Source organism: Misgurnus anguillicaudatus, chromosome 13 (assembly GCF_027580225.2).
Source record: "Misgurnus anguillicaudatus chromosome 13, ASM2758022v2, whole genome shotgun sequence".
In the NCBI taxonomy this organism is placed as follows: Eukaryota; Metazoa; Chordata; class Actinopteri; order Cypriniformes; family Cobitidae; genus Misgurnus; species Misgurnus anguillicaudatus.
The window spans coordinates 18,101,602-18,128,783 of record NC_073349.2 but is presented as its reverse complement, the minus strand read 5'-3'; the positions used below and the strand labels follow the sequence as shown (position 1 = coordinate 18,128,783).

General features: G+C 38.0%; 1 protein-coding gene and 1 long non-coding RNA gene across 6 annotated transcripts in view; one reads left to right on the top strand and one right to left on the bottom strand.

Annotated features, from left to right (window-relative positions):
- The window catches only part of LOC129431081 (uncharacterized), a 67,441-nt gene that overhangs the window by 16,770 nt on the left and 23,489 nt on the right, over positions 1 to 27,182 (bottom strand). The window lies entirely within an intron of this gene.
- Positions 724 to 24,556, top strand: ano11 (anoctamin 11). 5 transcript variants are annotated; one of them, XM_055188792.2, is made up of 23 exons: positions 724 to 1,138; positions 1,474 to 1,591; positions 2,855 to 3,045; positions 3,133 to 3,240; positions 3,400 to 3,536; positions 4,374 to 4,431; positions 4,624 to 4,734; positions 4,841 to 5,006; positions 5,318 to 5,408; positions 9,125 to 9,221; positions 9,487 to 9,630; positions 9,713 to 9,850; positions 11,360 to 11,458; positions 11,583 to 11,685; positions 11,965 to 12,076; positions 13,385 to 13,439; positions 14,265 to 14,362; positions 16,957 to 17,093; positions 17,456 to 17,661; positions 19,503 to 19,645; positions 20,183 to 20,273; positions 20,763 to 20,894; positions 24,408 to 24,556. In XM_055188792.2, the coding sequence occupies exons 1-23, from the start codon at positions 1,010 to 1,012 to the stop codon at positions 24,429 to 24,431; spliced, it is 2,688 nt and encodes an 895-aa protein (XP_055044767.2). In that variant the 5' UTR covers positions 724 to 1,009; the 3' UTR covers positions 24,432 to 24,556. The 5 variants fall into 5 exon arrangements, 4 of the variants coding, with proteins under 4 accessions (XP_055044767.2, XP_055044764.2, XP_055044766.2 ...); XM_055188789.2 differs by having other exon boundaries at positions 20,763 to 20,917; XM_055188791.2 differs by having other exon boundaries at positions 20,763 to 20,922.

The window sequence follows — 27,182 nt, the reverse complement described above, 5'->3', positions numbered from 1 at the left end:
TAAAGCAAATAAAGGGGGCAAACATATAAAAAATTTAATATTTGAAAAGGTGCACACAGTCCATGATGTGTGTTACATTGCATTATTTATTTGATTCAACCACAATTTGTTATGTGAATTATGTGAGAAATGTGAGTTGTTATCATTGGCTCACAGCCAAGCATGCAGCACTTAACGACTGACCCTATCTAATGTTGAGATTTAATTGCAAATGTGGGAGTTTTTAGTGCAACACAAATGCACACAATGCAATGCAGCTAAAGTATTGGTAAGAAATGAAAGTGCAGTGCTCTCTAACCCTCGGCGATGACTCAGACTTATGTTCAAGCACAAAGCCAACCCCTAGCAAATCTTCAGTATCCACTGCGACAGATTGCATCTGCTGAGTCTTTTTTCAATTTTAATTTTGACCCCCGAGTGGTCTGTTATTCTAATGGATCATTGACTTCTTTAGGCAATAAGGGTTATATGAGCCTAAGATAATTTAGCACCTCTGTAAGCTCATAGTAAACTATAAACATTCACATCATCCTCAAGCTTTGAGTAATTGTTTTTAATGTATATTGCACTGTTTTTATGTATACAAAATAGAAGGTAGGTAGGTGTGTTTACATACATGTGATGATGAACGAATATGAGAGGCTCCTATTCCAGCAGAGTTACGGTAACGCGCTCTCTGGAGTGCTGAGGAGACAGAGATGCTCTGAATGAGAGAGAGAGAGAGAGAGAGAGAGAGAGAGAGAGAGGTTACTGCAGAACCACTTCTACATTGTTTTCTCTCGTCCGCTGCACTTAGTACATTTCCTCCGGCTCTTCTCGTCCATCTCCTCCTCTGAGAGGATGCATTAATACTTATATCTTAAATTTAATTTCTGTGCATAATTTATTGGAGGCTGATCGTGGAACTGTGTGCATTTATACAGTACATCCTGCAAATAGAAGCTCTGTATTTGAGTTTAGCCTTTTGTAGCTCCACCGCTGCATCTGGTTCTGACTGTTTGGGATCATCATGCTGAAGAGGAGGAACCCTGAGGTGCCTATGGACAGAGAGGTCCTCCTCGACCTGGACTATGGAGAGACGCATGGCTCTGACAGTTATGGAAGTCTGCAAAATGGGGATTTCATCCCTCCCAGATATGTGAGTGTTTTATCTTTTCGTAGAATATGCAGTTGTTTGTGTGCTTGCTTGCCAGATATTTTGTGCAAAGCTTTGAATCTGATGCTGTCGTTCCTCTGTGGAGCATTAAACCATACATTCATTGCTTGCAAAGATGTACTGATGTTGTTTTGTTACTATAGACAGTGTATAGACAGACTATTAGACATTTGAGGTTGTCCCCCCCAAATCCATCTGATACTATTGCTGATTAATGTCACATTAAAATTCTGACACATGGGTATAAAACATGATGTTTAATGTACAATTCTTCTTCAGACACTTATTTATCCTCTGATAATGTCGTATGTTTATAGATGAACGCTGCAGCTAATGATGACTATGATGACCCCAGCTACAATTACTGTGAGAGGACCATAAGCCCTCCAGCACGGCCCCCAGGCAACTACTTCAGAGATGGCCAAAGCAAAATAGGTAACAGTTTAATGAAAGGGCTATAAATATACCAGCAGCAGTGTTATATAAACTACACTCTTAAAAATAAAGGTCCTACATGATGCTAAAGAAGAACTGTTTTGGGATGCATGGTTCTATAAAGAACCTTTAACATCCGAAGTACCTTTCTGTTGCACAAAAGGTTCATTGAAATTTATTTTGAAAATGAAGAGAGAAATTAAAGAGCGCGGATGCAAAACCCTCCAAGTTCATCTGACATATTTTCATGTAAATTAGCTTTTTTTTTATAAGACTCTTAATGGGTTCTGCCAATCATTAATGGGACACATTAAAGGGACATTTTTCCAGCGTAAACATTTGATTTTTACCGTTTTGAAATCCATTCAGACGATCTCCGGGTCTGGCGGTACCACTTTTAGCATAGCTTAGCATAATCCATTGAATCTGATTAGACCATTAGCATTGCACAAAAAAATTATCAAAGAGTTTCAATATTTTTCCTATTTAAAACTCGACTCTTCTATAGTTACATTGTGTACTAAGACCGACGGAAAATTAAAAGTTGCGTTAATTCTAGGCTGTATGGCTAGGACCTATACTCTCATTCTGGCGTAATAATCAAGGACTTTTCTGTCGTAACATGGCTGCAGCAGGCACAATTATATTACCTAGCCCCCGAAAAATCATCCCCTTGGTAACTTTCAACAGCAGAGGACTATTTTCGGGCACTATGTAATATCATTGCGCCTCCTGCAGCCATGGTAACCAATGTAACTACAGAAGAGTCAAGTTTTAAATATAGGAAAAATATCGAAACTCTTTGGCAATTTTTGAGCGTGATGCTAATGGTCTAATCAGATTCAATGAATTATGCTAAACTATGCTAAAAGTCATACCACCAGACCCAGAGATTGCTGAATGGATTCCAAAACGGGGAAAATCAAATGTTTAACTCTAGGAGAGCTGGAAAATGAGCCTATTTTCCAAAGAAGTGGAGTGTCCATTTAAGCGGATTTGATGCAAAAGTATTTGATAAACCTATAATACGTGCCGAAAACATTCGGTCGATTACTCATTTTTGACAAAGGTGCCGTTTAGCGGCTTTGTTACGTTGCACAAAGCGTGGCCTATATAGCACTGTTTTGAGTTTATTCAGGCAGAATCTCATATAAATCTTTCCTAGAAAACCTGAAGCACAGCACAGAAATAACCTGCAGGCTGCACCATATTAATGCCTGTGGTTTTGAAGTTAAAGGTAAACTCTGGTCTCTCTTCCCTCAGACTTTGTATTGGTGTGGGAGGTGAAGGTACGACGCAAAAAGAGAAGCCGAGGGCAGTCGCAGGGAGAGGCGAATGAGGAGGTGGATGGAGTGCAGGAGGAGAGCAGGTCAGAGAAAAGAAAAGCTCAGCTGGCACGATGGAGGGACAAATTCATCCTGAACGTTCAGAATGCTGGTCTCCTGATGGAGAAGGTACAGCCTTATAGGTCTGCTTACACAAAGCAATGTCGGTTATGGTTTATCCTGCCTGTGCTGTAATGGTCTTTTCTATATTGCTAGGAGGAATCATCTAGTGCAAAGAAGACTATACATTATCTGAAGCTCAGTGCACCTTGGGATGTGTTGGTATATTACGCTGAAGAGTTGTGTCTTAGAGCCCCTCTGCAGGTTAAGACTATTATAATGATTTAATGTTTGGCTGTACTTATTTTATTTTCCTTACTACTGAGCTTCGGCCTAGCAGAATGCTAAAAATGTAATATTGGAATTAGTAATAAAACTGATTTGGTGGTACATTTTGAGAAGAGTGGGTTTTGTTCATCCCAGGCACAACCAACCCCAGACTTCAACATTTCTGCTCGAGTTCTGCAGAAGCTCTGGGTGCCAAATATCATGACTGACTCTGTGCCCAACCGACCCGTGGACTACTACACGTGTGCCTTTCGCAAGTCCAAGATGGAAAGGTAGCTTTTTTAGATTTAAGGGACATTCCACTTTTTTTGAAAATATGCTCATTTTCCAGCTCCCTTATTAAACGTTTTTTTTTACTGTTTTGGAATTGATTTAGCTGATCTCCGTGTCTGGTGCTACCACTTTTAGCATAGCTTAGCACAATCCGTTGAATATGATTAGTCCATTAGCATCGCCCTAAAAATAACCAAAGAGTTTCGATATATATATATTTTTTAAACTTGACATTTCTGTAGTTACATCGTGTACTAAGACCGACGAAAAATTAAAAGTTGCGATTTTCTAGGCATATATGGCTAGGAACTATACTCTCATTCTGGCGTAATAATCAATGACTTTGCTGCCGTAACATGGCTGCAGGAGGCGTAGGGATATTACGCATACTCACTGCCCGAGAATAGTCCCCTTGGTTACGTTCAATAGCAGAGGACAATTTTCGACCAATGCGTAATATCACTACACCTGCTGCAGCCATGTTACATCAGCAAAATCGCAACTTTTAATTTCCGTCAGTCTTAGTACACAATGTAACTACAGAAGAGTCAAATTTTAAAAAGGAAAAATATTGAAACTCTTTGGTTATTTTTTAGTGCAATGCTAATGGTCTAATCAGATTCAATAGATTATGCTAAGCTATGCTAAAAGTGGTACCGCCAGATCCGGAGATCAGCTGAATGGATTCCAAAACGGTAAAAAATCAAATGTTTAACTGGAAAGGGGAGCTGGAAAATGAGCACATTTTCAAAAAAGTGGAGTGTCCCTTTAAGCAAGATACACAAATATTCAGACTTGTTAATGTAGATGTTTACCTTGTTTTTTTATTTTGTTAGATTTCTGGGCTCTTATGATCGTGAAAACTATTTTACCAACACACAAAGACACCGAATTGTAAGTGTACAACGCATTTATAAGGAAAAGTATATACATTTACATTTATGCATTTGGCAAACGCTTTTAAAGTGACTTTACAAGGTATACATTTATGTATGCCTGTTCCCTGGAATCAAACCCACGACCTTCGCGCTGCTAATGTACAGTAATGATGGTGTATGAGGAGGCTAATACTCGTGCTTATTCCAGGTGTATGAAATCTTGGCAAGGACTATATATGGCAGAAGGAAGCGGGCAGAGGTTGGCGTCGCCCGGCTGCTGAATGAGGGGGCTTTCACGGGTGCCTTCCCTTTACATGAGGTTAGGCACGGGACACAATATACAGCATTGTCTTATATACAGCATAATATAATATATAGGGGTGTCTTATTGCTAAACACACTCACATTTCTGACCTTTACATGAGGGCCCATACGAGCTTCCAGAAAATGACATCCAACCAGATCAGTTGAATAAGAGACAGGTACTGTTCCACTATTGGGCCAGCTGGATGAAATGGTATAAGTACCAGCCCCTGGATCACATCCGTGAATACTTTGGAGAGAAGATAGCCCTTTACTTTGCATGGTTGGGTGAGTAAGCACTATAGTATTTGCATATTTTGTTTGTGATGATGTGTCTCCAGTACAAATTTTTAAGCAAGAATAAATTATTTGGCAAAACTGTGTATGATAGTAAGACATTATGCTACATTGTTTTTCCTGACACAGCTGGCATATAATTTTATCTTGGTTTAAAAATGCATTCAACAGATTAAGAGAGTTTTATGTTTAAAACAAAAACAAATTATTTGTTGAGGAAAGAAAAATAAACTTCACTGTAATGCACAAGTTTATTGCTTTAATATTTGAAAGGCTGTATAAGTCTTTTTTATTTTTCTCAGGGTTTTACACAGCTTGGCTCCTTCCAGCTGCATTGGTTGGGACTTGTGTTTTTGTGTCAGGCATTATGACAATGGGCTCCAATACTCCAGCGTAAGTGACCTCCTATGATATTGATGCTGCACTGAACTTGTTACTCCATACTGCTCACACATTTATTGCTCATGTAAGCTATTTTGCTGCATTGAGAATCAATGTCATATTAATGTGGCTTTAACAGTTTCCATAGCAACCATTGACCATAGTTGTGTCCCAGTTCGAAGGCTGCTACCTGCTAAGGACGTATGCTAAGACAGATTGCAACTTAAGGCTAGTAAGGCCGTCCCAATTCAAAGGATGCTTAAAATGAAACCTCAAAATGCCTCCTTATATGTTCGTGCTGCTGAAGATAGAACGAATGGATCCTTCAAAGTCTAAGCCAAGATTCATTGCGCGTCTGTAACGGCTGAATATAACAGCTGAATATTTTAAAATAAACATTTATAACATTAAAAAAGTGTGTATTATAAATTATATGTTGCGTATTTCTAAGGTTGAGTAATTTGGTATACTGTTGGTTAGTTTAATCTACATCGTGTCATATTTTCTAAAATAAATTGATAGTTTTCTGGTTCCATATTTATCATTATAAAACGGTTAGTTCCAATCCTTGATTCTGATTGGTCAATAGGTGTGCTTTATTCTCGATAAAACACTGCTATGACCGCTTCACCCAACGGTTCTATTTAATATCACTGCGCCCTTAGCAACATCCTTAGCAACACATAAACATATAATGAGACAAATGCTGAGTCCCAATTCGCCTACTTATACTACGACCTAAAAGTATGTACTGTTTGTGAGCAAAATGTACATACTTTTGAGTGTGTAGCAAAAGAGTATGCACGTTCTGGGACGTACTTCAATGACGTCATGCAACGTGAACGAAAACGTGGTTGCCTAGTTACGCACACCACGACTGTTAACAATATTTCATTCATTCTTATAATTTTATTTACTATTCCCATCTTTTTTTCTCATCGTTTTTTTTTCACAATACATTTTACAATGTGTTCTACCAAGTTGAGGAGTGAAGCAGAGCGTCATGAACCAAACGCAGGTCGTTTGTGATGCGGCTGGTTCTGACGTTCATGTGCAATGTGTGTAACGAAAGCTACTTATTTTAAAGTCCAAATATTAAAAAGTTCATAGTATAACTATTGTTTAACGTATTTTATACTTAATTTTATACGTATGTATATAACTCAAAAAAAAAACCCCAGATGAAAATGAACCATGCTTTTACTACAGTAAAAGTGTAGTAACCATGTTTCTTTCGTTGGACTTATAAAGTTAACAGTTGTACAGCCATAGTATTACTACAAATAAGCAAGAGGGTGAGATGGTTCTCACTGCAGAACACAACATCCAGGGGGCGGGGTTGGATCTAGATCCAACTCCTCCCACTTTATATACTTTGTTCCGCCAAATGAACCAGTATATTTGTGTTGTTGCAGCCTGCAATTAGTTGCAATCTGTGGTCGCCAACGTTTGCTATTATCAATTTAAGTGTATGTTTTATTAATAATATAGTCAAGAAAGATTCATAATTTAGAAAGTATCACAGTTAGGTGTAACGGGAGGTAAGGACACGTTACCGACAGTGTGACATTCCTGAAGGGATTTATGTGTACATTATCCCACTTATTACACAGCTATTCCTATACGAGTAAATATAAAAACAAATTTATTTTATATCTTTTATTAGCAAAAAAAAGTAAACCATCTACGAGGGAAACCTGTTTCCTAATGGCTCTAAGCAAAGACGCTTTAAAACAAGTTCAAAGTCCATACAAGATAAACATTCAATTTATTAAACATGCCATAACCTATATATTGTAATAATTATACATATTTATACTGTATCCATTCATAGGTCTTAAACTGAATGTGGTAAGATTATTTGTAGTAGGCTTTTACCCGAAATGTTTTACTCCAAAACATTATAGCAAAAAACTTACATTTCACCCTAAAGGCATTACTACTTTTATTGTAGTCATAAGTAAAGTTCGTTTTTATATCAAAACAATAACTTAATTTAGTTACGACTCAATGCGGAAATGGTAACGCAGCAACACGTGTATGACGTGTCTTGTAGTAAAACTGCCGACCAATGGGATCTCTGGATCTGGATCCAGCTCCGCCCATGGATCTGAATCCAACCCCGCCCCCTGGATGTCGTGTTCTGCAGTGAGGCGCTACTGAAGAGGGTCGGTGTGGTTAAGCTCCTCCCTCCCGCACGCAATGAGTTGTGGGCAATATTAGCCGTTAGAGTGTGCATTGATCTGCACTTCGAATTCCAGCCGGAAATAGTAGACCATCCGGGTATCTTTGGGATACTCATTTCAACATACTACGATTTGGGACGTACTAATTCTAGTTTCGAATACTATTTAGGATGGATAGTATGCGAATTGGGACTCAGCGAAAGTCTGAGAACAGTTTGTTGTTTTTATTTGAGCTTTTATGTTGTTGTTCGCAGTCAGGGACTATTTTTTCTAGCGGAAGGAATGCTTTTATTGATTTAACTTCATGAAAGTTGCACTTCGCGTCGTGCCTAACAACGCCCTTCAGGCGTTACTTATTCACGATACAGCACAGCCTCTCGTACCTTATTGCTTACGTATTCCATATTAAGTCAGAAACGTCTCCGTTGTCTCCCGCTGATTGTTTCAGTTCTCTTCGCAGAATTCTGAGGCTGCCACCTTCAAAGACCGAGTGCTCACATTCTAAGTTCGCTGCCCTTGAATTGGGACACAGCTTATGCCATGGTCACACGAGAATGTTCCATTGACTTTCATTCATATGGTGTGAATGTGGCAGACCAGAAAAAAAAGTATATTTTGGTTTACTTCAAGTTTTCTGAACTCTGACCTGCGAATTTGTATCACATGGTATGAGCAAAAAATGATTGAAACGTCAAAGCATCGCATTTTCAGGTGGAGGAAAAACAAAAATAACAGTTTTACCCAATTCCAGTAATGACAAAAGGTGCAATAAGGTCAGAATCCATGAGACAATACATAAAGGCAGGCTGCATGATTTTTGAAAAACACTTTCGAAAAGAGAGTCGGGACGAGTACCAAACACACTTGTAGCTAATCAGCAGTAAGGGGCGTGTCTACTAACCGGCACCGTTGCCTGGTTTGTGCATATGTGGGGCGGGTCTATCAAAAGAAGGTCCAGATTCTATTGGGGTAGGGGCGTGTTTGTTTAGGCGATTTTAAATGTCAACATTGGTTTTCAGAGATCATGCACTCCGCCTTTAACACTGTGATATTAAATTCAGTTGCCCATATACACAGAGGTCTGCATAGGAATGTTTAGTCGAGTGTATTGGGCCATAGTGATGGAATCACTGGAAAATTTGTTGCAATTTACAACAAGGAGAATGGAAAATACATGAGAGAGAGAGAGAAAGGAGCAATCGAGAATTAATTACATGCACTAAATCTGTATCTGTATTCTCAATGAGGCACTCATTCGTATACCGAGTCTATTGATCTTTACATAAAAGTAAACTATTGCTTTTAGTCAGTGGCAATACTCTTGAGCTCATGGGGCCTGGAGCAAAATTGTAAGCAAAATTATAAGGGTGGTCCCTAGCCATCATTCACGGTGATGTAAAGACTTGTTAAGCAGTCCACTTCATCACAAACACAACACTCCTTTCTCTAGTAACCAGACTCTTATTACATACTTTGAAAACATAGACAAAATTTGTCGTCCACTTCATCTCTAACATTGCATGTTTTACTGACTTTCTACAGGAAGGAGATCTGTGAAAGTGGAGGACTCTATCTAATGTGTCCTCTCTGTGAAACCTGTCAACCCTGGAATATATCAGACATTTGTCCTATGGCCAAGGTAAAGTAATCTGCTCATCTGGCCCCAAAAGGTTCAAATTGAGCTGGATGTTATAAATTAAAAGAGCGTTTAATAATACTTTTTGAAATTGAAAGCTCGAATCCAATGACAACATTAAGTTATGTTTAAGAAGTCTATTGATTCCCTTTGAATCTCGTCTAAAAGTTGTATGTTTTTTAGTGGGTTTAGGTCTAGGTATGTTTTGGAATAAAGAGGTTAAGCCAAACAATTTTTTTTGCTTGTGATTACTCTCAAATCTTTTTAGGTGGGTTATCTATTTGATCATCCCGGCACGGTCTTCTTCAGCATCTTCATGTCCTTATGGTCCGTCACCTTTCTGGAGTACTGGAAACGCAAGAACGCCACTCTCGCTCACCACTGGGACTGCATGGATTTCCAAGAAGAAGAGGTTTGATGTGATTTCCAGGCTTACAATACTATCAATTTGTATGAAACATTGGGGATGCGCTGACCAAAAGTAATCAAAACAGGAACCTCCGCGTCCTGAGTTTGCTGCTATGGCAACCACGATGGAGGAGAACCCAGTGACGGGAGTGAAGGAGCCCTACTTCTCTGAAAAAGCCAGGATTTCTCGCATGGTTACTGGCTCCATGGTTATTGTTATTATGGTGAGAGCCATAGGGCTTTTCAGAGGCTTTCTGGAGCATCAAATCATTTTATTGAAAAGTCAAAAGGAACATAAAGTGGAATTGATTGAAATTAAGATTTTGAATACACACTCACCTAAAGGATTATTAGGAACACCTGTTTAATTTCTCAGTAATGCAATTATCTAATCAACCAATCACATGGCAGTTGCTTCAATGCATTTAGTGGTGTGGTCCTGGTCAAGACAATCTCCTGAACTCCAAACTGAATGTCAGAATGGGAAAGAAAGGTGATTTAAGCAATTTTGAGCGTGGCATGGTTGTTGGTGCCAGACGGGCCGGTCTGAGTATTTTACAGTCTGCTCCGTTACTGGGATTTACACGCACAACCATTTCTACGGTTTACAAAGAATGGTGTGAAAAGGGAAAAACATCCAGTATGCGGCACTCCTGTGGGCAAAATTGCCTTGTTGATGGTAGAGGTCAGAGGAGAATGGGCCGACTGATTCAAGCTGATAGAAGAGCAACTTTGACTGAAATAACCACTTGTTACAACCGAGGTATGCAGCAAAGCATTTGTGAAGCCACAACACGAACAACCTTGAGGCGGATGGGCTACAACAGCAGAAGACCCCACCGAGTACCACTCATCTCTACTACAAATAGGAAAAAGAGGCTACAATTTGCACAAGCTCACCTAAAATTGCACAGTTGAAGACTCAAAAAATGTTGCCTGGTCTGATGAGTCTCGATTTTTGTTGAGACATTCAGATGGTAGAGTCAGAATTTGGTGTAAACAGAATGAAAACATGGATCCATCATGCCTTGTTACCACTGTGCAGGCTGGTGGTGTAATGGTGTGGGGGATGTTTTATTGGCACACTTTAGGCCCCTTAGTGCCGATTGGGCATCGTTTAAATGCCACGGCCTACCTGAGCATTGTTTCTAACATGTCCATTTCTTTATGACCACCATGTACCCATCCTCTGATGGCTACTTCCAGCAGGAGAATGCACCATGTCAGAAAGCTCAAATCATTTCAAATTGGTTTCTTGAACATGACAATGAGTTCACTGTACTAAAATGGCCCCCAAAGTCACCAGATCTCAACCCAATAGAGCATCTTTGGGATGTGGTGGAACGGGAGTTTCGTGCCCTGTATGTGCATCCCACAAATCTCCATTAACTGCAAGATGCTATCCTATAAATATGGGCCAACATTTCTAAAGAATGCTTTCAGCACCTTGTTGAATCAATGCCATTAAGGCAGTTCTGAAGGCGAAAGCGGTCAAACACAGTATTTGTATGGTGTTTCTAATAATCCTTTAGGTGAGTGTAGACTTGAATATATTCCTATCTAGGGAAGAGAATATTGACCACATACGGGAAGCAATGCCCTAGCTTTTTTATCATATACTCAAAAAAATAACCCAGCATTTTTTTAGTGTGTATCTTTTTATCATTTTTATGTTATATTTATATAAAAAATCAGTTGTTTGACACATTTTCTCCATCTTTCTCTCTGTTTAGCTGTGTGTAGTGATGATCTTTCTGGTAACTGTGATCATATATCGCAGTATAGTGAGCGTAATGATGTTTGAAACTGGGAGTTCAGTTCTGCGCACTCAGGTTGGCACACCATCCATCTGTATTGAATTTAAATATAAGATTACTCGATATAATGCACCATTTCATTAATGTCTTCACCACCTGCAGTGATTCCCACATTCTGTGCGTACATTTTGTCTTTCAGGCTGGGAACATTGCCAATATCTCCAGCAGTTTGGTGAACCTGGCCCTGATCTTGCTGATGGGGCAGGTCTACACAGCTCTGGCAGAGCAGCTCACTAAATGGGGTAGGAATTCTGTACGCATCAGATCCCATAAAGCAACACATCACATGCCTGGGAAGTCATTGCTTTAAATTAAATTAGTCCAGTGTTGCTATTGCCCGTGGTTTGGGGGAATGAACCTGCCCATCCACACTTTTAAAATCAATAAGCCATTAGGGTTTAGAGCTCTTTCCACTCTCTAAAGGCAGTTATAATGAAGCATTGAGAATTGACATATCTAGCAGCCATTACCATTCTCATTTTTCTTGAATATGGTTGCTCATAAAACATTTTCCCTTTCAGAAATGCACAGGACTCAGACGCAATATGAAGATGCCTTTACATTTAAAGTCTTCATCTTTCAGTTTGTCAACTTTTACTCGTCCCCTTTCTACGTGGCTTTCTTTAAGGGCAGGTAACCTGTACACTTGTATTCGCCACAACAGAGCAACATTACATCAACATTTAGCAAAATCAGTTCACAACTTTGGGTCCTATCTTACACCTCGTAAAATGCGATTCAAGAGTTTTTTGCTAGTTTCAGCCTGACGCAGTTATCATTTTTACATAAAACACCATGTTGTTTAAATAGCAAATGCACTTGTGCCCATTTGTTTGCCCATGGGCGTGCTGGTGTGAAAACTAAGGGGTTGTGCACACCAAATCTTTTAAACGCGACTGAAAACGCCTGGAGGAAGCTGAATGTCAGCTGTTTTTTTGGCTGAGTGACAGCTTTCTTCAGCTGAGCACTTTGGTAGCTATGATACTTCAGCTGTAAGCCGATTGGTTGCTGTGGTAATGTCCAGCCCCTCCTCCACTGTTATTGGAAGGCCGTGTGAGAACTGACATTGACGAGCGGAGCTTTTCACCCAAAGTTGAATAATTTTCAACTCTCTGCGCCCAGCGCAGAAAACGCTAAGTGCCGGTTTTCAGCGTGGAAGAAACCCGCTAGCTGCTGGCTTATTTGAAAACAGAGCATGCATTGGAAACAATTGAAAACATGCGCCGCCCATGGGTGTAAAAGCTTTGGTGTGCACGCCCCCTAAGTGTGTTTTTAGGCACATTGTTGGTGTGTGGCTATTTTGAGGCAACTAAAAAAAGATTGCACCATTGATCAAATAAAACCAAGTCAATGCTGCAGTATTTTTTATTTATTTACAGGGCACATTAGTAGCAATGCACCTATAGGTGGGTGCACAATGCACATACAATCTGCTTATTACACACAGGGGCGCGCATCAGCACACAAACATGCCAAATATTAAAAAAGCAGCTTTTAAAATATAAAAGATTATTATTTTTTTCATAAAGATAAAAATGCCATAATGTATAGTCATTGAATGTATCAGAATTACCTATTTAAAGAAATGACGACTACACATCCTTTGGAGAAGCGCTCAATCTTCGCTCTTGCAATTTCCACCATGTAAACAGCGAATCCACCATTATTTAAGTGCAACCGGCTTTTAAAGGGAATGGGAGATGACACTCTGATTGGTTTATTGCACATTACGCCCAAAACGCACCCATGACTCATTAAGAGAATTGGTGCAACCCTTATGGACCATGCACCTGGCGCCTTTTCCATCGTAAACTAGCAAAAGTAAATTTGGAACCGCCCTAAGTGCACCTGCGCCATGCGCTAGATTGTTAAAATAGGGCCCATGAAGTGCGCTATCTATTGATTTGAATACTGATTTGGACTGATCTTCTATTATTGCAGATTTGTGGGCTATCCTGGTCATTATGGGACATTGTTTGGCATGAGGAATGAGGACGTAAGTGCTTGACTTTTCGTTATGTGATTATGGCCTGGTTTCACAGACAAGGATTAGTTAAAGCCAGGACTATGCCCTAGATAAATTAAGATGTTAAAGCTTTTTTATAAACATGCCTTAGAAAAAGACGTTACTGGTGTGAACCTTGAGACAAATCAATGGCACTAGCATAAGATCTTTCAGTGCAAGTTATTTTCAGGTAAGACAGCTCAAACATGTGTCTAGGACTAGCCTTAAGCCTTGTCTGTGAAACCAGGGGTAAATGTCTTAATAATTTGTTTGTAGACCATAAGGCAGGCTTATAAGATCTGTGTTGTTTTTGTAGCTCAAGTGATAAAGCACTGCAACGTAAAGATCATGGTTTCAATACCAGGGAACATGCATAATAATGAAAAAATGTATACCTTGAATGTACTGTAAGGTATTTTTACATAAATGTAAAAGTTTTGTTAGACACCCACACTGTTACCTGCATTTTAGCAAACGGTTAGTTGCCAAATGCATACATGCAAATGCAAAGTCTTGCAAAGATTTTATAAGTTTTTATAAATGGCTGTGAAAACACCCAGCTAAAGTTATTTTTGTAACTTATAGTTTTCTATATAAAATCATCTTACATAATGTAGGATGAAAATATAACATCAACATCTTTAATATTGACTGAGTAAGGCCATGTCAAAGATTGAAATTATAGTAAAATCAAACTTTGAATTAATTAAATTACAAGACTTTAGAAAGGATTTCACAGGCAGGGTCACAAGTTTTTATAAATTGGAAAAACACAGATTTGCTGTATAACATGTTTATGTGTGTGTATGGTTTCAGTGTGGGCCAGGAGGCTGTCTGATTGAACTGGCTGAGCAGCTGTGTATCATCATGGTGGGAAAACAGCTTATCAACAACATTCAGGAGTTTGTCATCCCGTACGTGTTTCCTTTAAGCTTTATATTTCATCAAACAATTCATATGTCATGTAGCTACACTCATCCTCTTATGTAGTTAAGGAAACCACAGTATTGGACAATTAAATCACTGCTGGAATTGCATTTCTGCAGAGTCAAAATTACATTATCTGATCTGAGAACAGCCTATCAGCATTGTGTGATTAAACAAGTGTTGCATTATGGGTCAGCGCTGCAGCACTGGCACGACGAACTACTGTACTTGGAATCCTGATTCTGCAGAGGTGTGTGTGTGTGTGTGTGTGTGTGTGTATGTGTGTGTTAGTGAGGGAACCAGTGTAGCACTAGAGCATTGTCTTTTACGCTATTTATAGTAATAGTAATGTCAAACCTATTATCTTTCGTACCTCTGAGGAAAGTGAGTTTAAAACAACATAAGTGTGTAAAAATTATGACAGACTTTACATTTTTAAGTGAACCATGTGTTTAGGATATTATTTAGTATATTTATTATACTATCCTTTTAAGGGCATTTGGTAATATACTAAGCCCATTTTTTTCCCAATAGACTTTTGGATTACTGCAAAAATCCAGATAATTTACTCACCACCATGTCATCCAAAATGTTGATGTCTTTCTTTGTTCAGTCCAGAAGAAATTATGTTTTTTGAAGAAAACATTGCAGAATTTTTCTAATTTTAATGAACTTTAATAGAACCCAACATTTAATACTTAACTCAACACTTAAAGGGACACAAGGCAGCATTTTTATGTTAATAAATCATCTTCGTAAGTCGGTATATGGTTAAATGACTCATTACATGACGAATGAAGACCCTCTCGCCCGCCCCTACCGTCTGTAGGAAGAATACCCCACTTGCAAGTTCGCTGTATCCGACCCGGTGTCCTTCAGTCTCGTAAAGTCTCAGATATAGAAAGCATTTACTCCCAGACACTAGGGGGAGCTAGTAGAGAAATAATACTCAGACTTGCCTGGTGTGCCTTTAACAGTTTTTTTCAACGGAGTTTCAAAGGACTATAAACAATCCCAAACGAGGCATAAGGGTCTTATCTAGCGAAACAATTGTCATTTTTGACAAGAAAAATAATAAAGATATACTTTTAAACCACAACTTTTCGTCAAGGTCCGGTCCAGCGCGACCTAACGTAAATGCGTAGTGACGTAGGGAGGTCACGTGTTACATATATAAAACGCACATTTGCGGACCATTGTAAACAATAAACTGACACAAAGACATTAATTAGTATCAGTTGACATTCAACAACGTAGGAACGGTCCTCTTCTAAGACGCTTGTAAACACTGGGGCGGAGTTTTGCGTTCGTCCTCTGTGACCTCTTGACGTCATGACGTATTGCGGTGACGTAGTGGGGTCAGCTGGCGCATCACGACCGGATCTACACGACGAGAAGTTGTGCTTTAAAAGTGTATATTTGTTATTTTTCTTGTCAAAAATGACAATCGTTTCGCTAGATAAGACCCTTATGCCTCGTTTGGGATTGTTTATAGTCCTTTGAAACTCCGTTGAAAAAAACTGTTAAGTGTTGATTTAAGTATTAAATGTTGGGTTCTATTAAAGTCCATTAAAATTAGAAAAATTCTGCAATGTTTTCTTCAAAAAACATAATTTCTTCTCGACTGAACAAAGAAAGACATCAACATTTTGGATGACATGGTGGTGAGTAAATTATCTGGATTTTTCTTTTAAGAAAATGGACTAATCCTTTAATCAATAAAGAATAACGATTCTTTGGGGGAGGGGCTCGATTATTAAGAACTAGTATCTAATTAAATAAGTACTAGTATCTAATAAACAAGCATTAGTATCTAATTTTTAGGTACTAGTAACTAAAAATAAGAACTAGTAACTTAAAAATAGATACTAGTAAATATAAATGAAAAAATGTCAAAACGGCTTGCCATAGTGCTTCTGCATATGTAACTGAAATGACCTTGAAAAAGCCATGTTATCGCAATTCGAGCAGTAGAAACAAAAGTTATGGTCCAGTTGATGTCAGCTTTAATCGGTGGTTGGAAATATGTTGTTAATATGTTTGTGTTTGATTTTAACACACAGTTTTAAAGATATCTGTCTTTCACCATTCAAGTATAGGACTTTAGACTTGCATGGGAATTATTTCACCATTTCATTGTTTGGAAATCTGATTGAATGATGACATTGCTGTCAATACCTAACACATTGCATTATGTGTTTTCACTATAGAAATAAAGGCATACAGGTGGAACATCTTCACTTCTAAGCCTCCCTAAAAACGCTGCTTTTGTATATATTGACGGATATGTGTATTGATCAATCTGCAAACGTTATTGTAGTGAGCAGCTGGCAAGCATGAGACTGTAACACTGCCAAAGCTTTGGAAGCAGTTTCAGTGTTTCAGAAAGATACATGCCAAACGGGAGCTTTCAGGTCTCTCCTTAATAATACATTGGCCTCAAGTTCAGGAAAATGCGATTAGTTCAAAAATCCTATTTTCTCTAAAGATCCATCATGTCCTTCATAATATCATAACACTAATGTTTGCTTTCTCAGTCTGTCAGTGTTATGATCTTTCACTTTCTCTCTCTGTTCCTCAGTAAACTGAAGGCCTGGAAACAGAAACGGGCCTTAGCATCTGTAAAGAAGGCCCAGAGCTCAGAAGAACCCAAGCGCTGGGAGCAGGACTATGAGTTGATCCCTTGTGAGGGCCTCTTTGAGGAGTACCTGGAGATTGGTAAGATGATGTTATCAGTGGTGATGTTAAATGAATTTTAATGGAAAATTTGAAAAACAATAATCTTCCAGTTTTTTTACTTAAAATAATTGTGCAACCTTTTTTTCAAAAGTTTAGATTTAACCTTTACATTTTTGTATTTGGCATACGCTTTTACCCAAAGTGACTCATGCCATACATTTTATCAGTATATGTGTTCCCTAGGATTAAACCAATGGCCTTTGCATTGCTAACCTAATGCTCTATTAATTTAGCTATTGCAATACAAAATCTGAAATCATCAAAGTATCTTTTAACACGCAAATTAATTTTAATGCATATGGTGCTTTAACTACAGCTTATTTGATCTCCATTTTTGCTAGTTCTGCAGTTTGGCTTCATCACCATTTTTGTGGCGGCTTTCCCACTGGCTCCTCTCTTCGCTTTGTTGAATAACTGGGTGGAGGTCAGGTTGGATGCTCATAAGTTTGTGTGTGAATACCGGAGACCCGTGGCTGAGCGAGCTCAGCACATCGGTGTGTGGTTCATCATACTGGAGGCTCTGTCCCATGTGTCGGTGATAGTCAATGTGAGCGCTCACACAAACTTACTACTTATGTGTTATTTTACCCGTTTCACAGCTTTGGCTGACATTAAATGACCAATTATTCAATACTATGGTAACATCAAAATACTATAGCATTTTAATCTAATACAGGGCTTTTCAAACTTGATGTACATTTTTTGTGGGACCCCCTACCCAAAATATATATTATCTATATATTTTTATGTATAGCGAGGTTACACTTTGAGTAAGGGGGCGTGCACACCAACGCTTTTACGCTCGCAGCCGGCGCATGTTTTCAATTGTTTCCAATGGAAGCTCAGAGTTTTTCAAATAAGCCAGCAGCTAGCGGTTTTCTTCCCCGCTGAAATCTGGCGCTCGGACGTTTTTCCGCGCTCAGCGCTGAGTGCCGAGAGTTGAAAAATTTTCAACTTTGAATGAAAAGCTCCGCTCGTCAATGTCAGCTCTCACGCGGCCGTCCAATCACAGTGGAGGAGGGGCGGGACAAGTATTGCGGCAACCAACCGCTTCACAGCTGACGTATCAGAGCTACCAAAGCGCTTAGCTGAAGAAAGCTAGCACCCAGCTGAAAAAACAGCTGGCATTTGGCGTTGTCCGGGCGTTTTCAACCGCGTTTAAAAGTTTTGGTGTACACAACCCCTAATGCGGGCTGGACACACCGCCCGCGGCCGGCGCATGTTTTCAATAGTTTCCAATGGAAGCTCAGTGTTTTTCAAATAAGCCAGTAGCTAGCGGATTTCTTCCGCGCTGAAAACCGGCGCCCGGCGGTTTTTCGGCCCTCAGCACCGAGAGTTGAAAAGCGTTCAGCTTTGGATGAAAAGCTCCACTCGTCAATGTCAGTTCTCACGCGGCCTTCCAATCACAGTGGAGGAGGGGCGGGACAAGTATCACAGCAACCAACCGTCTCACAGCTGACATATCAGAGCTACCAAATCGCTTAGCTGAAAAAAGCTGGCACACAGCTAAAAAACAGCTGGCATTCGGCGTTGTCCAGGCGTTTTCAGCCGCGTTTAAAAGTTTTGGTGTACACAAACCCTAGTGCCTTACAACCCCCAATAAGTAAGATAAAAGGGACTGTAATTAGGAAACACAGCAAGATACAAAGCAAATATAAACAGTGTTGTGGAAAGTTACTTTAAAAGTAATGCATTATAATATTAAGTTACTCCCCAAAAAAGTAACTAATTGCGTTACTTTTCATAGAAAGTAATGCTTACGTTACTTTTAAGTTACTTTTGCGTTACTTTTTCTTACTTTGCATGTGTTTTTTTATGACTAAATATGCATTCAGAAATTCCATATTTCCATCTCCAAAATGTCAAGCTCTGGTCTGCCATCTCCATTTTTGACTGAAACTGTTCACGCATAGAGTGCGTAATTCTACGTTAATACGTTCAGTTTAATGCAGTACATTGTTTTTTACATCTAATTAATTAAACTGAAAAGTAACTCGCATTATTAAAAAAAAAAACTTAAATATTAATGTGTATATTTAGAAAGTAATGCGTTACTTTACTCGTTTCTTCAGAAAAGTCATATTATTATGTAATGCACGTTACTTGTAATGCGTTACCCCCAACACTGATTATAAATGTTTCTGGAATGTACAGTATGTAGCAAGAAGTGAAAGATAAAATTAAATAATTTTTTTCTTTTTCTATGAATTTTTTAGGGACCCCCTAGAACCTCCTGGAGTTTGAAAACCCCATATCTAATAAATTCACTCTGCAATGCTACCGCCGTTTATAAATTTTTCTATTTATGGTTACATGTTCAAGCCTTATTTTCTTATCATGCATTTTTCTCTTTTGAAAAAGTTTCTCAATGTATTCTGTTATCCACAGGCTTTCCTAATCGCTTTTACATCAGATTTTTTGCCCCGGCTGCTTTATCAGTACAAGTTTAACAATGACCTGCATGGTTATGTCAACTTCACACTGGCTTACTCTCCACCCAGCTACAATCACTCCAGCCACACTGTTTGCAGGTAATACTGTTACCGATGTTATTATTTTTGTTTATATTCTGTATAAAAGTATTGAATTTTATGTGCAGTCTGATATATACAGGTCCTATACTGACACCTATTGTCATGTATGCAGAATTACAGAAAATGTTGTAGTTAACTGATTCCATTGTATAAACTATTCACTATTCAGTCAACCATGTTTTATTACGAGATCAAGCTTCCAAAAATCTAAATAATGCAAGTAAAACGGCTTTTACTAATTTGACTTGAGGGTGAAAAGTCTCTAAATTTTTTATTTCATGATTAAAAATTACTAAGTGCCCCATTTAATACGATTTCTCCCCACTTATTTGTAGACATTTTCAAGTCTTTATGTGGAGGAATTTGAATATGAACTAAGTTCGGACATTTCGCAGAAGTGTCTTGACTGGTGCACCATTTCACACAGTAGACTGCAAAATTTCCAATCAAAGCAGTGAACCGTAAAATTGTATCTGTCAGCACTGTTCGTTTTTTTTCTTTTGTGGTTTTAGTCATGGTTTCTCTTGTTATCAGATATAAAGCATTTCGAGATGAAAACGGAAAATACAAGCTGATTTACTGGGAGCTGCTGGCTGTCAGACTGGGATTTATCATCGCCTTTGAGGTGATAACTGATTTGTTGTAGCTATAATAATAAAGTCAGATTTTAATGTACTGTTTACCAATTTTAGGTCAACATGAAATCTAAAATTGGAATGTAAAGCAATTCATTGGTTTATTGGTACAGCTGTATTTAGGCATTGCTTTAATATTTTAGCTCTCATTTGTGATCCTGTCTGTGAAATCTAGTCTAAAGTCTCATAATTTCACATTGATTTCAATCTTTGACATGACCTTACTCAGTCAATATTAAATATATTAAGGTTATATTTTTTACAGAATGTTTTTTACATCATGTATGATGATTTTATGTAGAAAATCGCAAAAAATTACTGGGTTTTAACAGACTGGGTCACATTTGTAATAGCTCAATTCTGCTGATTTTCCCAATATGTAACATTAAGAGAATGTGGTGCAAATTCACTGTCATTTCTCTTTTGTATAGTTAAAGTAATTTCTAATCATCTCATTAACCGTTTTGCAACATCTTCAGCATGTGGTCTTTTTTGTCCTGCGTGCTATTGACTGGATGGTTCCTGATATACCTGAATCTTTGGAGCTGAAGATCAAGAGGGAGCGGTACCTGGCCAAACAGGCACTGGCTGACAATCAGGAGGCCCTGCTGGTGAGTGGCAGGATGCCTCATAGGTGAGGTTAGTGCACAAAGTGACGTCCACACCCTCACTGTAAGCCAGTGTGTCTCATTAACACGCTCGCATCAGAGAGCCCACAAACTATAGGAATCTCACACAGGATTTACCACATCACCTTATATTTCAAGTCTAATGCGAAAGAACAAGTATGTACATGACAAACTTAGTACAATTGGAGCAAAGACTTTGGTTTAAATTTGTACTGCAATCATTTACATATTCTATGATTAGAGGGTAGGGCTGGGTATCGATTCAGATGTTCCAGATTGATTCGATTTCGATTCACAAGCTATCAAATCGATTCGATTCTCGATTAAATTTTCAATTCCGTTTCTCGGGTCGGTTTATATACCTGATTCTTGATTCAACTCAATGAATATAGATTTAAAACAAATAATAGATTAATAAAAAAGAACAGTGAACAGCAGTTTACAAGTGGGTAATTAATAAAAAGAAATTAAAAGACACAACACTATCGTCGTCGTCTTGCTTGCGAAATCTAAAATGCTTCCATACCTCAGACTTTTTATGTGAAGGTGGCATGAACGTCGATGAAGCACCTGAAAACCGGCATTTTAAGCACTGAATGAATGAATGACAGGCTCGCCTCTCGCTCCTTGGTAACATCGCGCAAGGCGAAAAATTGGGTGAAGAAGACTAGTGATTAGATTACGTTAATCTTGCGTTTTATGTTTGCGGAAATAAATATGAAAGAAAACAATTTATTCTGCTTTTTGAGAATCAATTTTGAATCGACCACTTAAAAAAAGATTAATCGAAAAATCAATTTTTTTGCCCAGCCCTATTGTGGGGAAGATCAAAATACATTTAAGCCAGTTTTCTGAAAATATGTGATACATTGATGCTCTGCTTCTGCTTAGAATGCATATTTGGCCATTTGACCTTATTTCTAGCTTTTAAAGGTGCAATGTGGGACTTTAAGAAGCATCTCTTGAGAGAAATGCAATATAATATAGTATATGTGAAATCATTAGTATATTACTTAAAGATGATGTTTCAAGAAAATATTTTGTAAATTTCGTACCGTAAATATATACAAACTTTATTTTTGTGAGTGCACTTAAAAAAATGATTCTGTGCCTTAGTAAATTTAACTTAAAAGAAAATATTAAATTCTATTAAAAAAATGTAAAAAGTAAAAAATAACACAAAAAATTTAAGTTAATTCTAAATTAACAAATTATTGAGTAAATTTCACTTAATTTTATTATGTAAAATCCACCCAAATTTGTAAGAAGGAAATTTTGTGTTGAAACTACTTGAATTATTTAAGTAAATATAACTAACTAGGCAGTGGGCTTGTACTTCCCAGCATGCTTTGCATGGGACTGCATTTGGAGAGTAAAATTTGAAATTAAACGCTATTTTTGTGTTTTTAACAAAAAAGAAAGACTTGTTAGTGTTTCAGGTTAAATTATCTTTGAGATTTAGAAGAGTTTGTGTTTCTGTTTGGAGTTTTGTGGTTACCATCATTCAGAAGAGTGGTGCTTGTGTATAGACAATAGGCGACACGATGAAAATCATGTTGTAAGCAATAACTGTGCTTATGCCAGTACTGAGATCTATTGAGTCTCTTCTTACTTGCTCAACATAATGTGGCAGTTAAATATGAAAAGTTAAATAGAATAAGAGATTAAAAAAAGGATTGGATTATCTTAATTTTAGTATGTAGAAATTAAACCATTAAATTGATTTGTTTGCACATAATTAATTTTAGTGTACTGAACATAAAAAATTGAGCAAATTTTACTCAAAATAATTATGAATATAATTAATCTGAAATTACATATAAAATATAAGTACACTCAATTGATAAATTATAAGTACACTCAACTTAAAAAATATATCTGGAGTTAGATAAATTAATTGTGTGCATCTTCTTGTCATAATAAAATTAAGTAAATTCAACATAACATTTTTTTTCAGTGTGGATGCAGCAAAATCGCGAGATTGGCCAAAACTCGCCTACAATCTTCGTTTTGCTAAGATCCTTAAAGATGTTTCATTCATGCTTGGTTTATGTAAAAGCTCACAACCTCCCCTTTTCAGTCCACAGTGTAATTTCAATTTAAGCCAGCAAAGAGCGCTAAAACAAAACTTTTTGTTTGTAATATATGCTAGGGTGTTTTTTGCATAATAAAACTTGAGATTTTCAAATTATTATACCTTGGCCAAATATTATACCATAACAATGGAAAGCTTATTTACTCAGCTTTCGGATTATATTCGGATAAACATTACCAGAGCAATGTTTGTGGTAAACGTGGTATAAGCGGAATAATTGACTCCGGTCCTTTGAATTATTCAAAAATAATGCACATTGCGTGCCACATTACCACCTTGGGTGTTCATAATTTTTTTTATAATTCAACAGCCCGTCATCAATTTTTCCTTACGTATTGTTTTTATTAGCTTAGAATTAGCCGTTTTTATCTACATACACCGCGGGTCTCCTTACACGGAAGTCACGCTGTCATGTTTCTACAGTAGCCCTAAATGAACAAACTGTTCTGCAGAACACGTTTCATCCCGGCATTGTCTCAGACGATGACATGTTTGTCCTGTGGCAGCTTTGCGTTTCGAAATTGAGGTTGGTTGCAATTCGCAATCTCACCGCTAGCTGCGCCTAAAAACCCACACTGGACCTTTAAGGTTGGAGATGACCAAATGTAAAAGTTTATATTGGCCATTTAAAATGGATCTGCTTACGAACAAGATCTGCTTTACATCTGTAACATTTACAGACTTCTACTCTAGGCCATATTGTGTGACATTATAATAAATTTAGCCCATAGTTTTATCTACTACATATATCTAAACCTTTAAACCAAAGCCGTTTCTCAATATGCGTTCTTGTGGACTTGTGAAACGTCATCAGTCGCGGCCCAAGTACTGTTCCAATTCAAAGTTCGCATCAAGCCCAAGTTCACATAAAATCCCCAGATGTGTTCTTGATCTGTCCATTTTATCGAGGATTCATCAGAGGAGACTTGTGTGGACTTATGACAGTGAAGTTTCCCAGAATGCATTTCGCATCAGGAGTTCGTTCTTCCGAGTCAGAACTTGCAAGTTCGAACTACGAAGGACACAAGTCCGAGTTTGGCGTACTTGGTATTGAGAAACGGCTCAAGAGTCTTGGCAGTCAGGGCAGGTGGATATAAAAACATCCTGTGGCTCTCTCTGTGTACATCGTTATGTTGTCAGTGGTGTGTACGTCTCAGTGTTCTGACCATACTCTTGTGTGTGTGATGTTATGCGTCCAATGTTCCCATTTCCTAAATTTAAGCAATTAAGGTGAAACCAGAAGGTGAGTACATGATTTTGCTGTAGTAAACTGGATTCATGATTCATAAAAGCATGTTGCACATTGCAAAAGAAGAAAGTATTTCAATATAAATAAATGTGACTAGGTGACACAATTACAAGTACTAAAATGTTTCTTTCTTTCTTTTTGTGCTTTGAAGCAAGCAAAGCGTCTGGCTACGTGAGACGGACCTACAAAGCTGAAGTTACACCAGGAGAGGGCGCACTCGCTAGGAAAACACTTGACACCCTTTGAACTGAAAGACTTATTTGATGTTTTTATATAAAAGTGCACATGGACTAAAACTTGGCTTGTGTTTAGTTGTGGTTGATTTTGTGGATGTGTGTGTGTGTTTGTAAGCATGTGTTTCTAAAAGTGGAAGTCTATGCCAAAATCACCTCTACTTTAACAAAAGTCTGTTTACACATAAGGCATCTTCTAGCTCCAACTATATACAAAGACATGTGATCACTTAATCTCTCCCTGCCCTCCCGACAAATGATATATTTCTATTTAGATTTAGTAAGTTTGCTTTTTCTACATGAATACTTAAGAATATATTTGACAAAATAGAGATTGTGAAAGATGGCTGAAGTGCAAAGAGCCCATTCTTCATATTACGTGTTAATGTGAAACGCTTCTGTGAATTATACCTAAGGATATTTACCATTGTCATGTTTATCTCTGGGCTGAAATAAAGCTTCAATAGTTTTCAAGTTTCAAACTGTGAAACTCTACACAACGATTACGTGCTAGGATTTAAAGGCTTTAATTCATAGTTACAGCCGTCATTTCAAACAGAGCCTAATTGTCCCAAAAATGGTTAGCTTGAACAAGAACAAAAAATGATATGCTTGAACAAGTTAGAAAGGTGAATAAGACAACATTAATGCGAAGCCATTGAAGCTTTGTATTCCAGAGCTGAGAGCCGATGCCAGCTGGCAAAAGCAGCAGATCCTTAATCTTTGGTTAACACGTCTATGTAGGCAGCTCTTGCCCCACTTTTCAGCTCTGCTTTCTGCAGTCGATCTCTTGTTCTCACATTCCATTTAATTTGATCAGACAATCAAGCCCATGGAAACTGCCCTTTTATAACCCTTTAACTCCAAACAACACACTCATAGAAGTAGAGATTCTTACAAACTTCATCTTTGCAAACAAACCTCCTCTTATCAAGAACCAGTTATCAAAGTATAGGATTTCTGGGTTGATCATATAGTTCTGTTTTAAAAAAGGCCCTTTGTGGTGAAAAAAGGTATGAAAGAAATGGTTCTTCTAAGAACCTTTAACTGAAAATGGTTCTTTTATGGCATCGGTGTGAAAAGGTTTGATGTAGAAAAGGTTCTGCAGGCACTAAAAAGGTAAGAAATAAGAACTTTTAAAAGGGGAATTTTTAAAGATGTAAAATAAATAGTTTGTGTCCCTGAGGTACGTATGTGAAGTTCTAGCTCAAAATACCATATAGATCATTTATTAAAGCTTGTTAAAGTTGACACTTTGTGTGAGCAAAATGTGCCGTTTTTGGTTGTCCATGCAAATGAGCTGATTTCCGCACTAAATGGCAGTGCAGTGGTTGGATTGTGCAGATTAAGGGCGTTATTATCCCCTTCTGACATCACAAGGGGAGTCAAATGGTCTACCAAAACTAAGTTACTAGGTATTTTTCATATTTTTTAGGTTGATACAAGCACCGGGCAAAAGTCAGATTTTCATGATATGTCCCCTTTAACTAAAAGGTTTTTGGATAATAAAAAAGGTTATTGTATGGCATCACTGTAAAAACTCTTTCTAGCATTTTTATTTTTTAAAAGTGTAGATTTTTCTAGTGTTTTGCATAAATTTATTTGTCAGACACTTTTATTCAAAGTCACTTAAGGGAACGGTAAGTAGGATTTCCCCCCATCTAGTGGTGAAATTGTATTTTGCATTCAAAGGAATAGTGCTCTCTAGCGCCTCGCTTTTTCAAATGCATGTTGCAACCACTGTAGCTGTTATGTACTCGCTGATCTCCTTTCAGCTGGTTCACGTGTTCTGAATGAAAACGCATTGCGGTAGGCTAGGCCTTAAATTTGTTCCTTTCTGCTATTATAATTTTCAATATGGCGGAACGACATAGAAGCCTCCTTGGACTTAACCGTTCAATGTAAATAAAGAGAAGAAATTCTGAGCTTATAAAGAAAAGTCAGATCATTGGCAGAGGTCATTTGAAACCAATGAGGACATATTTTGACTAATAAAATACTTAAAAAAACTACACATTGTCCGTTTAAGGCCGAAGTATGGTCAATTTTTTTGTGTAGGCGAAAAAGTCCGCGTACAGTGCACGTGATGCAATTTTCATTATAAAAATAGTGCCTGCATACCGTACGCACCGCCCTGTGTACAAAATGCACACTAGTAAACTTAAAGGTCCAGTGTGGGTTTTAGCGGCATCTAGCTGTGAGATTGCAAATTGTAACCAACCTTACAACCAATTTCAAAAGGCAAAGGGAAGCTACGGTAGCTGCCATAGGACAAACATGTTGTCATCTGAGTCAGGGACGAAACGCTCTGTCTGTGCCCAAGCTCGGTCCTGGAGGGCCGGTGTCATGCAGAGTTTAGCGCTAACCTTAATCAAACACACATAATTAAATTCTTACTAAGCATAGGAACTTCCAGGCACTGATTTTGGGCACCCCTGGTTTAGGGCTACTTTTTTTTGAGTAGATAAAAACCGCTCATTCTAAGGTTATAATAAATATATTATATTGCATTTCTGTCTAGAGATCCTTCTAAAAGTCCCACATTGCACCTTTAAATGACCTAATTTAACAAAAGCTGACTCGATGCTTAATCTAAGCCCTGTCTGTGAACCCAGACCTTAGTGTTTACTGGTAATCAGACCTTTGACCTCAACATTGCATTGCACACCTTGCCGGTTAAGCTATACAAATAT